Here is a 13,753-nt window from a genome sequence, read left to right as displayed (position 1 = left end):
GCGTATTCAAGCTCCTCTGTAGGAGTTCTCAAAAGAGCATGTGCAATAAGGATGTTTCTTGAATGACAATGCTGCACCGTTTAAAAAAAAAAATTGTTATCTTTGCTTGACACTGGATTATTAGTCACACTCATAATAACGTTAGGACACGATCAGTGTTGCGTTTGTACCTTTTACCAGACTGTTGATGCATGACCGAGATTGTAAAATCTAAGCTATGAACAGTGGATTGCCAATACTTGCCAAAGTTTGAACTTTGAACTCTTCACTTTGACTTGCCTTATCCATGAGAATGACAAACCCAGGTCGGATCAGACCGGAGGGACACTGAGCTGTCTTTATTCCCAGCGCCTGCAGAACCACAGAGACGGTAACCATTAGACAGCTGGTTCAGTATATTTCGGATTGTGCAACCGAAATGAGATCCTTTTTTGGACCAAAACTCAACAGAGTGGATTTTTCCCACTTGGCCATATGCTATTGTCTTTATGTTTGTTCTCTTGGTTCAGTCCGTCTTTGCATTCCCATGGCAATGGCAATATAGGTTATCAAGTTCTTATAGATGATGCAAACTTTGGCAGGCTACTGGATGGATCATTGATTCCTTTATTCACTCAACAGTTCACATTTAGTTTGATGAGTTCTTGCTGTACATTTGCCATTTTACACTGTAAATAACCTGCTTTTTCTGAATTAAACTTTTGTGTGAGTTTGTGTGTGCGAGCATGTGCGTGCCTGTGTGTGTGTGTGTGTGTGTGTGTGTGTGTGTGTTTGAAAAAACATCCAACATTTGCTTTTTGCAAAGTTGATTTTCTGGGTAGCTGTGCAATAGCTTTTGATGTTTTATTTTGATGTTAAACATCATCATAATACGAGTATGATTGCTGCATTTACTTCTTGCAATGTATGATTTATATGTTAGAGGAGTATGTCACTTTGAATCAAGTAGTCACATAGGCTGATAAGAAATCACAAACTATGCCTTCATGATATCTGAGTCACTTATCCCAATACCATCCCCCTATAACAAAGCTCTGATTAATGTTGCATCGCTTGCCTTTACATTTATTAGCTTGAGAGCTTCTTCAGTCTGCTCTCAGTGGTAGAATTGGCCTTGAACTAGTGCTCATCTACCTGAGATCTGCCAAATTTGGTTTTGTTTGTGCTCAAATCTTCACAAAAAGACAAAGGTTGGCGATAAAAAAAGTTTGATATTTCTTTTTGAAATTTAAGAAGTTAAAAGGAAAAGGTTTTGAAGAATTGTCTACTGTCAAAGAAAAAGCCAATGTTTTGGAAAGATTCTGAAACGTTGGATCCACAAAGCACCTTGTTAGAGCGTTAACAAAGCCTTTTTGCTATTTGTTATTAAGAAGGGAATCAAACGGCAGTTTGAGACAATGCAGTGTTGGTCCTGAGTTTCGTATGTATATATAGTGCTATTTGATTGGTGCAGCTTTTATGTGATAGGAAAGCAGTTTTTTCTGAGTTTGTGCATAATGAACTAGAAAGCCGATACAGGACTCATATGGATCCTGTCTCCGATGACAGTTAACAATGTGCTGTGTGGGCAAACGTATTATCAGTATACAATCTGAGAAATAATTAATAAAACACTTTAAAAGCTTGTGTGGTTTACTTTTGTTGAATTTTGATTATATTGTCTTATTTATATTTGTATCCCCATTAGATCAGCCTGTGCTGTTGCTAGGAGATAAAACTGTGGGCCATTGTTCATTCAAAAGTGTCTTAACATCAGGTGGTTTGGTTTCACATCTGGCCACACCCAAGTGTAATGATGTCACAGTGCACTCCAGCATGGTTGAGATGCTCTTATTTATTTATTTTTTACTTTATTGGTAAAAAAGTAACTCAGACAGAAATGATGCATACATGTGCCTTTGTCTTAGAATATAGAAGATCTGCTTGTTTCAGCTTTTTAAAGACAAAAAATAAATATTGTTTCTCCAGGACCAGAGTATAAAAATAAATCACAAAATAGGCTTGTTTGAGATGAACTGCGTCTCACCTGGAAAGTGGAGGGGATCAGGCAGCAGCAAAAAGATGCAATCACGTCGGACAGTTTCAAACAGCCTTCAAAGAATAGTCAGACATATGTACATCCTGTTAGATCCATCTGTAAGTACTAGACCTAGGTATTTTTTTGGGTAATGTTTATAAATTAAATATATAAACTAAAGTGTATGGATGTAATAGACAAATGTAAAATGAAGAAATATACTTGAAATGTGAAAAAACAACTTTCATACAGACAAAAAAAATGACAGGAATTAGGACCAGGGTGTCCACTCTTTATTTGGAAAGAAGTAAAATCCCCACACTGGTTCTGCAAAGCATTGTAAAACATTCATGAAACGGTTGTAAAGTTTTGGGTTTTAGCCTTAAAACACCACGCCGCCTTGGCACTTGTCCTAAATATCTTTTCATATCAGCCTTAAGAACTCTTTGGACAAAACTTCATGGTTTGGCTCAGTATTCACAACATTCAGAGCATCTAGTTCAATACCAACAGGAGTTATGAAAGCCCCTTTTATTAGTCTGTGTCAACATGATGCATATTGTAGCTGCGGATTATTAAACAGCACTTGACACAAATTCAAATTACATACCTTGAAAATGCAAAATATCTTAATGGCTATAAAGAACACAAGTCAGCAAATATTGTACAACTTTTAAATTCATGGCAACTATCTCTCCTCACAGGCCTGTAAATCCATCTGAATTTGGTCGATCTGCTTCCAAAGTGCACCAAACTCGGTGAATGTGTCGTATACTCACAAGTTGCGGATATTCAATGCATGCAAAGCAGCAAATTCAAACTGATTTAGCTGTACACGCCACTGCGTATGACTGCACGTGGAACAGATACATGCAGTACATTCCTATTTGATAATCCAGATTCACACAAAAAGCACTGCAAGGTCATTATATCTAAAAAAGGAGAAGTACAAATTGGGTTCTACAATCCAGAGAAACTACAGTGCAGTAAGAGTTGCCTACTGTGTAGTTAAAAGCTTAAAATATCAACACTCCTGCTCTCAGGATGGTAAAGTGCTCGCAAAATGTCAAGATAAAGGCAACATTGACCTTTGACCTCTATTCCCATCTGGAAAGTGGGCTTTTCCTGTTGAAACAGGCAGTTAGTCCATCTACAGTGACCAATAATGATAGTTTAGTTCATGGAATAAATTCCATGATAGCTGAACTGTGAGAAATTAAATATTATATGTAATACATACTGACAAATATGATGTTGTTCGCCGCCCCCTCATCATGTTTGTGAGTCTATGTTGAGTTAAGTTCTCTTTACAGCACGTTATTGCACTTCATGTTCAACCAATGCCAAGTCGGCTGCTCTCTTCAGCATCTAGACAATTCTGTTGTTCGACATGCACTTGCCATAAATACTGGCAGGTCATTTAGTTCAAAACGTAATTCAAATCAGTTCACCGAGAATACGATGACACAACACTTTAAAAATCAAACTGTTGATCCACACAAAGAACACTCAAAACCCCTCACTTTAGGAGAACATCCTTAAAATGACCATAACAGAAACGTATCCTTAAAAGATCAACCTTTTCCTCGTTATACACACCAACATGCAGGAAACACTCAAATACACACAGTTATGTAGTCAGTCTCTTATCTATCTGTAGATGTCACAGGTAAAAAGCCACAGTATGGTTTTCCTCTCTCTCCAGCACTCTGCTACTTTTGTTCAGAGCCCTTTGTTGAGCTGCCAAGTTGTGGTTTAGATAGGCTTATAAAGCAGGGAGGTGACATATTTCTTCTTGTATCGGTGAGTAGCGCTCAGCACCATTACTCCATCCTGCACAACACAACAGACAGGTAATCGGCCATTAGAGAGATCCAAACCCAAAGAGCAAATCAACATGAGATGCTGGCATTTGTGAAATTGCCAACCGGTCCACACAGCACAACAGAGAATAATGTAAATATATGATTTTTAATAAATCAAGAAAACCTTTATTTATTAAGCTCTAAAAAGGTGTCTTACTGCAATACAAGCATATTTAGTACAACCATTCTGAACACAAATTTGGTTGCTTTCAAAGGTTCTCAGCTGTAACTGCTGCATGCACTCCATGCAGCAGTTACAGCTTATAAAACCACCCGACCGACAGCGGCGTAGCACCTACCCTCTAGTTCCCCCTCAGATTAACATTGCAAACTGTCAGCACAGTTGCACCTTTAGAATCCTTAGCTACGAACTGCCGGCTCAACCGTCACCATGTTGAGATAGATATGCTCTGAATTTCATAGAGAGCACCCTCAGTAACTAGAGAAGTTATGCAGGGTTATGTCCTTTTGATTGTTTCAGTAACAGACTTTGACATTTAAAGTTTGTTGTACAATTTTGCTGTGTAAATATTCTCAGAGACAATTGTTTCATGTGGAGAGTAAAACTTCGATAAAATTAGTCTAGATTTCAGAGTTTGGCAAAACGTATGCATTTCATGTGGAGCCGGTAACATCTGGAAACACATGAGGAGTATTTCAGATGTTTCCAGAGAACCTACCTTAATTGAGAGGGCGTACAGGTGGTTTAACATTACGTGGTTGGGTTCGGGCAGCAGGGCAGGGTCACACTGCCGATAAAGAATAAGAGGAACACTTACAAACCACAAAGAAACTGGTAAACAACAAAAAAGACAAATCAAATCAAGGTCTGAAGAAATTATCGTGTTAAATCGAGATTGTAGAATGATGGAGACACTAACAGATATATTGGTGTCCTTGTTGAGTATGACTTGGAGGAGGTGAGGAGGGAGTATAGGTGGTGCTTTGAAATGCTCATCAGGCCTGAAGCTGTACTGCTCCTGTCCATATGGACCTGGAGGGGAGCTAGACAGATCTGCAACCATACAAATAAAACACTGCTGACAGGGTTTCAAGGCTTGATTCAACTTTTCATTGCAAAATACCTCGGTTTAATTTGTAATAAGTGTTTACTGGAGCTAACCTGATGTGTCCGAGCTCTCCAGAGAGTCAACATGCAAGGCGTCAAACACCTCAAAGTCAGACTTCTTCACCTGGATCAGGTTGTTGATGGTGCCGAGTTGACTGGTCACAACCGTCTGCAAAAGAGAAATATTCCAAGTAATGTATATAACTATTATGTAAAACACTGCACACATTTCCCTGGATTTTTTGAAAGGCTTTATTATTGATGATGGCAGCAACAGTAATGGATGAATAGTTATGTGGTTTCTTCACCAATTTCCACTACAATACCATGACAATATCAGTCAGCACCTTATATTTGATAAAGGGAGAGATTTTATTGTCAATTCATGATGTCTTTTAAAATGACTTAATTTCCATAGGAGGTCCCTATCCTTTGATGTATACAATGTCAGAGGTCACTGTAACCATTGTGCCAAAAAGTGTGAACAAGTCCAGAACTGAACTATTTGGTATTAAGGAAACACTTTTAATAACACAACAATAAAATAAAAATGACACTCATGTACCTCTGAGGAATCATGGACCCACTGTCCGTCTACAAAAAACTTGTACTGGTGCTCTCCCTCTGGCAGGTCCAGGATCGCTACAAAGTCATTATGGCTTTGGAGAAAACAAAAGAAAAAGTATGAGTGCAATGCCGGTTGTTACTCTCAATTAAAACTCTACAACTGGCACATAAGGTTGGAACTACGATGGATAAGCTCAGAAAATTTCCATTGGATGCCTATGAGACCGTACAAGTGAGAATGTACTAACATGCAGAGTATTACCTCTTATTTAGTGGTATCTTTGTGCTCCAGTTATTAAAGGAACCAGCTATGAAGACCTCCTTTCCCCCTCCAGCCCAGCGGATGACTGTGGGTCGAGCCTGAGGACCAGTTTTCACCTGGTCACCCAGATCTGATTCTTTCTCTCCTAACGCCTAAAAGCAATTCATTGATATCTCAACTAAAAATAAAAAAAACTTAAAAATCATATCTAACAAAATGGCACATCAATCTGAAAGGTATTCTTCCTGCGCAACAACCCACACACTGTAAAATAATCTATATTTCTGCTTCTGTATTTCCCAGCAGTACCTTCGACTCTGTCCCATGGGTGTTGAAGATGTTGGGGTCGTCTGTGCTGTCAACCATCTTGCTGCTGGGTTCTTGGTCTTTGTGGCTGCTGCCGCTGCTGTCTGAGCGGTGGGCCTTGGCTCCATGCCGATCTCCAGACACTCTGTCACTAGTGTTGCCCATGATGCCTGGCTGTTTACGGTGCTGCTGCAAAGATAACACGATGTCATGAGTTTGTTTCACGTCTTTTAAATGATATGTGGTTTGAAACACTGTTATCTTGGACAGGGCTCCCTTAGTTTTGTAATCTCAATGGGATTTACCAAGTTAAATAAATTAAAATAGTTAAAAAGGTATAATAATAATAATAATAATAATAATAATAATAATACATTATGACAATGTAATTGTCGATAAAATGTCTGGCACAAACTGGGGCAAGCCACATGCTATTGTTAGAGCAGAAACTACAAACGACAAGTGTGGCACGTTGCTGATTTAAAATGGTAAACACCTTCTTGAGACGCATTGGATGACAAACATAATGAGCCGCAGGCTGGTTGCACCATAATCCCAGGGCTGGAGGCTCAGGCTTACCGGCTAGACGGCTCCAGATACAACCAAGTAACGTTAACTGTGAACCCGGGCCACCGGACGGGAACCAGGTCACGCGAACGTCCGTTGACGCCCACTAGCTAGCGTTACCTAACGAGCAACACGTTTTAACTCCCCAAATTAAATTCGGGAGACACTGTCGCCATTACGTGAGAGCAGTAAACACGCGTAGCTGGCTCGTTGTGACCGACCAAAGTTTTCCTTCTGGTAGCTAGCTAGGTTAGTTCAGCTGCGAGAATGTTTAGCTTCCGGTCGGCTAGCTGCTAGCTGCTAGCCGCTAGCTGTCACCTTCTCACGACGAGCGTCGCGCGCGGTTATTGCAACATTCGAAAAGACAAAACAAATGAACTCACCGAAACCAGCTGAAGTTAATGTGGTTTGTTTTCAGCGGAGAGCCAACCTCCTTCCAACAGCTGGAGCAGGTGGTGGCCGAAACTACAGTGAGCGACGAGGTCAAACTTAATGCGACCGTTTATTCAGAAATGGGTTTCCATAATTACCAGATTGAGAGAGAGAACGATGACACTATTTACAAATGAAACATTATATTATGTACTTTACTCTGCATCATTACAATCTGACATCGTATTGTTTCGATTGCCTACATTCAAGGAGCAGAACACTTTGGGATCTGGACTTAATCTGGGTTTCATGTGGTGACCCAGTGGGCTGATATGTTCATGGTCTCTTGTTCTGTCTGAATACTTTTTTAATTAATAATAATTAATAACAAAAGTAATATAATACACACCATTTAAAGGTCAATACAGTTAGCCCTTGTAGCTTATTTTGCGACAGGGAGGGCTCTAATATAAACCTATATTATTGTAACCTGCACACTGCAAGAAATAGTCATTCCCAGAATCATTTCACCAGCTTAATTTATTTGATTAAGATATAAAACCATTTTGGTGGGCTTATTTTTTAGAAAGCTACTGAATCTTAAATAATTCTCCAGATCCCTTTTGTGTTATGATGAAAGCAAATTGAAACAATTGTTCGAACTTGAGATGGACAAGATGCTCGAAACAAAAGCCAGAGCCCAAATCACAGACAAAGATGATGGACTCATTTTCTTGGTCTTAGTTATTCTACTTAGTCTGTATTTTGCCTGCTTTGTTCCACTAATATATCTGACCTCTACCGCTGCCCATTTAGTCTGGCTCATTTGTGTTAGACCAGGTAGTATCTATTATACATTTCTATCTATTCTAAAATTCTATTATGGTCTCGTACTTGTGTTGTTATTATTCAACTGAGCAAAACCTTCAGTTTTGTTTTTTGTATATTATTAGCCACTAGGTGGAGCTGTTAACACACATCAGTGATCCCCACCCCGAAGAGGTGAACTTTACACCACTAAGCCATTTGCTTCCAGGAAAGACTATCTTAAACTAAAGAGAAGTTTCCACATGTTCAGGCTAAAAATGATCAAATCAAGACCAGTTTCCGTTTCTTAAAATCCCCATTAAATTAACATTAAATAAAGACAATAGGCTGTGTGGAAGAACAAGTCGCCCAATGTTAAAGGAAACAGTATCCGCTTGTGAGAGTGTAAATGTGTGTTTGGTTGTGAAGCACTTGCTGTGGTAAAATGAGAAGTGAAACAAGACAAAAACAAGCTCCTTGCAAGTCCAATGATGAGTTATTACTGTTTTAAAGAGTTACCATGTTACATAGTAGTAACCATCATCAAAACTAGTAAATAATCATAACTAAAAACAAAGATATAAATATATATATATATACACACAGTACATAGATGCAGTATATATATGTAGTAAAAAAACACATCTGTGATGTCAGATAGTTCACATTAAGTGGCTGTAAGGCACATTTAAATGATTATCAAATAACACAGAATTTGTAATTTTCGCATTGCACAAGACACATTTGTCTTCATGCACACAGAACTCCAGTGTTAACAAGTTATTGATTTCTCAAGGCCAGTTATTTTTAGTTGCCAGCTGCTGACTGGAGCTGATGTCACTATAGGTGTTTACAAGTTAAACTACCTCTAAAGGGTGTTGACTTCAACATTTAATCTAGTGTAGTGTCATTTTACCTTAAAATAAGGCCATTAACTCTGCTGTGTATCTCCTTTGAATAAGCTCCAGCTTTTACTAAACAAAATATGTCTGTAGTATTTTATGTATGTATTTAGTACAATACCATCTTTATGTAAAATCTTTTTTTGGACAGTGTACATATTTTGTGAGTGTGTTACGTAGAACAATAGGATACAAATTAAAGCATGCTCAGCAGGAACGATAAATGCTTTAGCTACTGACAGATGACCCTAAGAGGGAAACAAACAGTTTTCCATCCACTGAACGTCTTTGCCAGCTGGTGGAAGTCATGCTCTGTATGTTTGATGTCTGTCGTTTCTTAGGAGGTATTTCAAGCATGTTCAAGTCTGACAAATAAATGTTCTTTTTCATTTGCTTGCAGCATCATTTGGAAATTCCTAAGCTGGTCTTCATGTATTCGTAAACCACATAACTGATGCTGACAGCAGGAATGACTTTCATGAAGTTTGGCAGGATGCCCCGGTAGAGTCCGAAAAAGCCGTCTTTGGCTACTATCTTCTTCATCAGACTGCTCATGGAGGGCTGGTCTGATGCGTCCAGAGACGCTGGAGAGAAACAGGAAGTTAGGGAGGCTGTTTTCACATCTGAGCTTTTTACTGTGGCACTGTCAAAGGAGGCCCTTCTCCATCACAGCCCACTTACTGTATTATATAATGTACAGAACATATTGGGTTCTATTACAGTTTTGTCACCACATACGTAAACATCTCGCACTATATTATGCACTATGTGACTGCGTCGGCATGTAAGTTGGCATCCTTGTTATCAAATGTCAGACTGCGTTTACCTCGTGCCTGCATCCGTGTGCGCACAAGCGCGAGTGGATAGCTGGCCAGCTGGCCACAGGTGCTGGACATGGTCCCGCAGGCCACCAACACCAGAACTCCAGGGTTGGCCGAGTCTTTGGCGTGGTGCGACAACCACGTGTTCTTCAGAGTCTGAGACACGGGAGAGAGATGCATTAAACTCTTGAACATAAGCATACAACTAAACATGTATTTCTCTGATATAATGTCGCTCTGCAGTGTTGCGTGGACTGATTTATCATGCATACAAATGAGTAAATGTAACTAACACTGTTGGTAAATATGAGGAAAGTAGAATACATACCTCATAAACAGCAAGGTCTATCCCAGCGTAGGGAATGATGCCCACTAGGTTTGGAATGTAGCCCTTGTAGAAAGCTTTGAGTCCCTCCTTCCTCAGGATCTTCTTGGCACAATCAAACATTCCTAAATACTGGCCAGTTTTTCCCAGCGTCAGTCTGGTTTTTAATACCTTAGAGAAAAAGTACAAACGAAGAAGTACTGAGGAACAGATCGTTTCGTGGAAAACATTCCAAAAAGCCCGACACCCATATTACCATACGATTTGGTATGCCAGAAAGATATTTAGTATGTCCCAATACATAGTGAGTCAAAAGCAGCATGCCGAATGTCCGGAAAGCCTGACAGCATCCGGTCACATATTTTGCAGCGTGCGCGCCACTAAGCTTTTCTGGCTATCCTGACCCACGACCCTCTGCACAGCGGAAGATACATCACGTTGACTGAGCCGAAAGAGCCCCGACAGACGACAGCTTTAAGGACCGGAGACGCAATGACAGACGGCAGCACATTCAAGAAGGTCAAAGTTCAAGTTATGCGCAACGGTACATACTTTGTAAGGGCCGAAGACAAAAGAATCAGTTGACCTTTACCTCCATTGGGTAGATGGCTGTCTGTGCTGTGGCCCCGGCCAGAGAGCCAGCCATGAACCTCTTGTGTGTCTCAATCTTCTTGCCTTCTGAGGATAACAACTTCTTAAACTACAGAACACATACAAATGGAGCCAAAATAAATTATGCACTTATTCCATGTATTTGTAATGTTATACAACTGTGATGAATACCATCAAATGTGCATTTTGGAGCTTACTTGTTCATATGCCATGAATTTGATTGCGGTTTCAGGCGCAATCTTTAAGACGTTGATCCCATTTCCCCTCCACAGTGAAGTTAGGCCTCCCTCTAGGATCATCTGCTTGAAGCCCCCTACCAGGCTTATCCGGTTGGTCTTAGAAGAATGAACCTGCAGGACACATATATACGGGTTGCAGGTCAGTTTCATTCACAGCACACGTACGTTTCACAACTTATCATCCCACGGAAAAAAATACATTTGTCCATTTGTTCTTTCACGTATTTCACCTGCATGAAGACCTTCATTCTGTCCAGAGGGGCGGTACCAGTGCGAGAGACGGCCCCCGCCACTGCACCTGAAGCAAGCTGCTTCCACCAGACACTTGTGCTCTTCTCCTCCTCTGTGAATTCATCTGGGATGGCCAGACTGTCCCCTATGTCCAGCACCTGGGATTACACATATATTTGATCAAAACACTTTTATTCATGGACACTGGTCCAATTGTCAGCATTATTGCTCCAGCTAGAGCTATACGCACATATACTCAGTGGGATGTCAGTTTATGGCCATAATACATATATACAATAAATATGTCTCACAGCAGAATTATTTATGCCTTAGAGATTGTCAGCGAAGCACATGTCAGAGAGTTTGTTTGTGTCCGTCAATGTGACAAAAACAACTTCACAAGCCTACAGGAACTTCTCCTTTTGAGGTCTCTTCTCACAGTGATGCAGCAACAGTTTTCTAAATCTTTCCAAATTACCAGTTGTGAACTGGAGAGAGAGCAGCAATTACAAAAGCTTGAACATGAGGTTGCAGCCAGGAAGTAAAAACATCCAAGGCCTATGTTTCTTTTCTTGTATATGTCATACAATGTGTGCACAGAAAAGGTCACACTGTTGGGGAAAGGCAAAGAAATTGCAGAACGGTAACTATTTTCACAACAAACAATGAATTGACCTCCTTATCCTTTAGCTAGAACTACTTCATGAAATCGTGATCACTGAGCTGACTGACCCTTCGTCTTGCGAGCTTCAGCCGTTTCTGATAAATATACCCAACGTTCTTCCAAAAGCATAAATGTGTCTGTGACAAACATGGTGCAGTGGCAATATGATGCAATTCTGCAGGCAAACACAGGGGCTGATGCAGCAAGTGATGTGTCCTACAGACACTCCAACGGCACATCTATGATATGAGAATGGTTTTGTTTCTTAAGACACAATAAATGTGCAGTGCACTGGCCATTTAGAAACATTAACATACAAAAGAAGAGATGATGATAGATGATCTACATTTGCACTCAGGGGTGGAGGAGCAAGCTGAAGTGGGCCAAAGTCTGCTGCGGTGACCTAATTATGGTCTCATCTTTCAAAGCTGCTGGCAAAATGTGGACTGCAGTGAAAATCCATAACATCTCACACAAGAGGACTAGACGTCATGTGATTAATTGCACTGCAGTCGCCTGCCTCGGTGTTTGTGTGTGAATGTACCGTTGAGTGTTTCCAGTAGCGTATAATCTCTTCCAGGTTGTGAGCAGGGCAGAACAGGAAGTGTTCTCTCCACTCATTCCAGTCCACCATCATGGTCCCATCAATGTCCATACTAAGCAAACACAGAGACACCTGTTAACCCCACGATCTGTGGTTATAATAAGCATACTACTGACCATACAGCGCTTTCAGATTAACACTCAGAAACAGAAACATGTGACAGTGGATAGAAGTGCAGGTCAAACCTCTGCAATATTTTCAAGGCATTCTCTCTGCTGACATCCATGCCCAGCTCTGCGAGGGACTGCTGGATCTCCGAGGCATCAATGCGCCCTGACACAACACACAGACTCGACTCAGATATGCTGCAGTGTAAACGGAGGACGTGTGCACATCCACTGGCATGTGCCATAACTGTCCGTGCCAAGTATTGTATAATATATATATAGTAAAACAGCGAGGCAGCTCCTGGAAGCCGCATCACTCGTCTCCTACCGTCGTTGTTTCTGTCGAGGCTCTTGAACGTCAGCCGCAGCTTCTTCTCGTGCTCCTTCAGATATTTGCTGAACTCCTTGAAGTCGAGGCTCCCATCGTTGTTCTGGTCACCGGACGACACGATTTTCTGCAGAGAGAATTCACAAGTGGTTCATTTGAGTCACACACACACACACACACACACACACACACACACACACACACGCACACACACACTCATGCATTATTTGCTCAAGGAGCAGGCCAAGCACTGAAACCCCCCCCCCCCCCCCCCCAGCCCCCCAGCCCCCCATGGCCCCTGGGGGTTTTACCTGTGCGGCACCCTGGCGGAACAAGCCCATTGCCTTGAGGCCCGCGCGTAATTCAGCGACGTCCACCTTCCCATCGTTATTGGTATCAAGCTTCTCAAACAAGTCCTGGTACGACCTCGTGCTGTCGGCATCCCAGCACCGGGCATTTGATAGTAAAAACGTCCGATACATTGTCGTGGTGAGGTGGAAGCAGCGGTGGAGAGACGGGTCGCCCTGCAGTCAGGATCGGATTATGAATCCATATCCATTTGGAAACGCATGCATATAAACCCTGCGAAAATATCCAGCTGCGGGCTCGGCGTTCGCGATGAAAAAAAAAAGGCTACTTTAGTATGTTTGCAGACTATCCCGTGCAGAGGTGGCTGTTGTCCGTGACGTTTCAGGCGAACTGCAGTTATCGAGGGCGGAGCCATGAAGGCTACGTAGCCACTCGACGTCCTCTACGGAAGAGCAGAAAACATGGTCAAATGGAAAAGTGGTGAAATAAATAACCCCACCCGGATTAGCAGTGTGCATAATCCGGTTTATGCTTCTGGTGACTTTCCCCATCTGTCTTTGTTTGCCCTTGCTCCGTGTGATATGCCATGGTGTGTTATATGGGAAATATAATCTCTTCATTTGGCACGACGTTAGAGTGGAGGAAATTACACATAGTGTAGCTGTTTCCTGCAGCGCGGTATCGCTGGTCGCCACTAGAGGGCGGAGTTTCCCCGCACAAAAGGAAAGGGGTCACGTCTCGGTGCTCCTCAACATTTAATTTAGTGTGTTGGTACTATT

At 41.4% G+C, this 13,753-nt stretch overlaps 2 protein-coding genes across 10 annotated transcripts; both read right to left on the bottom strand.

The window, feature by feature from the left end:
* Positions 1-2,288: 2,288 nt before the first annotated feature.
* On the bottom strand, positions 2,289-7,170 carry LOC117746256 (5'-AMP-activated protein kinase subunit beta-2-like). 9 transcript variants are annotated; one of them, XM_034555282.1, is made up of 8 exons: positions 7,037-7,170; positions 6,090-6,275; positions 5,781-5,932; positions 5,517-5,610; positions 5,006-5,120; positions 4,764-4,897; positions 4,563-4,631; positions 2,289-3,850 (listed from the first exon to the last, which is right to left on the bottom strand). In XM_034555282.1, the coding sequence occupies exons 2-8, from the start codon at positions 6,249-6,251 to the stop codon at positions 3,773-3,775; spliced, it is 804 nt and encodes a 267-aa protein (XP_034411173.1). In that variant the 5' UTR covers positions 6,252-6,275; positions 7,037-7,170; the 3' UTR covers positions 2,289-3,772. The 9 variants fall into 9 exon arrangements, with proteins under 9 accessions (XP_034411173.1, XP_034411176.1, XP_034411171.1 ...); XM_034555285.1 differs by having other exon boundaries at positions 6,090-6,272; positions 7,037-7,168; XM_034555280.1 differs by lacking the exon at positions 7,037-7,170 and adding an exon at positions 6,583-7,021.
* Positions 7,171-7,459: 289 nt separating this feature from the next.
* On the bottom strand, positions 7,460-13,519 carry LOC117746254 (calcium-binding mitochondrial carrier protein SCaMC-1-like). Its single transcript, XM_034555279.1, has 10 exons — positions 12,977-13,519; positions 12,666-12,792; positions 12,416-12,503; positions 12,171-12,282; positions 10,962-11,120; positions 10,690-10,842; positions 10,473-10,580; positions 9,884-10,051; positions 9,561-9,711; positions 7,460-9,318 (listed from the first exon to the last, which is right to left on the bottom strand). Exons 1-10 carry the CDS (start codon positions 13,145-13,147, stop codon positions 9,137-9,139), a joined length of 1,419 nt encoding a protein of 472 aa, XP_034411170.1. The 5' UTR covers positions 13,148-13,519; the 3' UTR covers positions 7,460-9,136.
* Between the last annotated feature and the right edge of the window lie 234 nt (positions 13,520-13,753).

The sequence above is a fragment of the Cyclopterus lumpus genome, chromosome 17, assembly GCF_009769545.1.
Source record: "Cyclopterus lumpus isolate fCycLum1 chromosome 17, fCycLum1.pri, whole genome shotgun sequence".
In the NCBI taxonomy this organism is placed as follows: domain Eukaryota; kingdom Metazoa; phylum Chordata; class Actinopteri; order Perciformes; family Cyclopteridae; genus Cyclopterus; species Cyclopterus lumpus.
Note: the sequence above shows the minus strand (reverse complement) of the source record. Positions and strands in the feature narration are given on the sequence as shown.

Coding starts and splice junctions, on each gene's coding strand:
- LOC117746254 (XM_034555279.1), bottom strand. CDS start 13,147: ATGTATCGGACGTTTTTACTATCAAATGCCCGGTGCTGGGATGCCGAC. Junction 12,504..12,665: donor CCTCGACAGAAACAACGACG/GTAGGAGACGAG, acceptor GTGTTGTGTCAG/GGCGCATTGATGCCTCGGAG. Junction 10,052..10,472: donor CAGCCATCTACCCAATGGAG/GTAAAGGTCAAC, acceptor TTTTTCTCTAAG/GTATTAAAAACCAGACTGAC.
- LOC117746256 (XM_034555280.1), bottom strand. Junction 4,632..4,763: donor ACAAGGACACCAATATATCT/GTTAGTGTCTCC, acceptor CTTTATCGGCAG/TGTGACCCTGCCCTGCTGCC. Junction 3,851..4,562: donor TGTACGCCCTCTCAATTAAG/GTAGGTTCTCTG, acceptor TGTGTTGTGCAG/GATGGAGTAATGGTGCTGAG.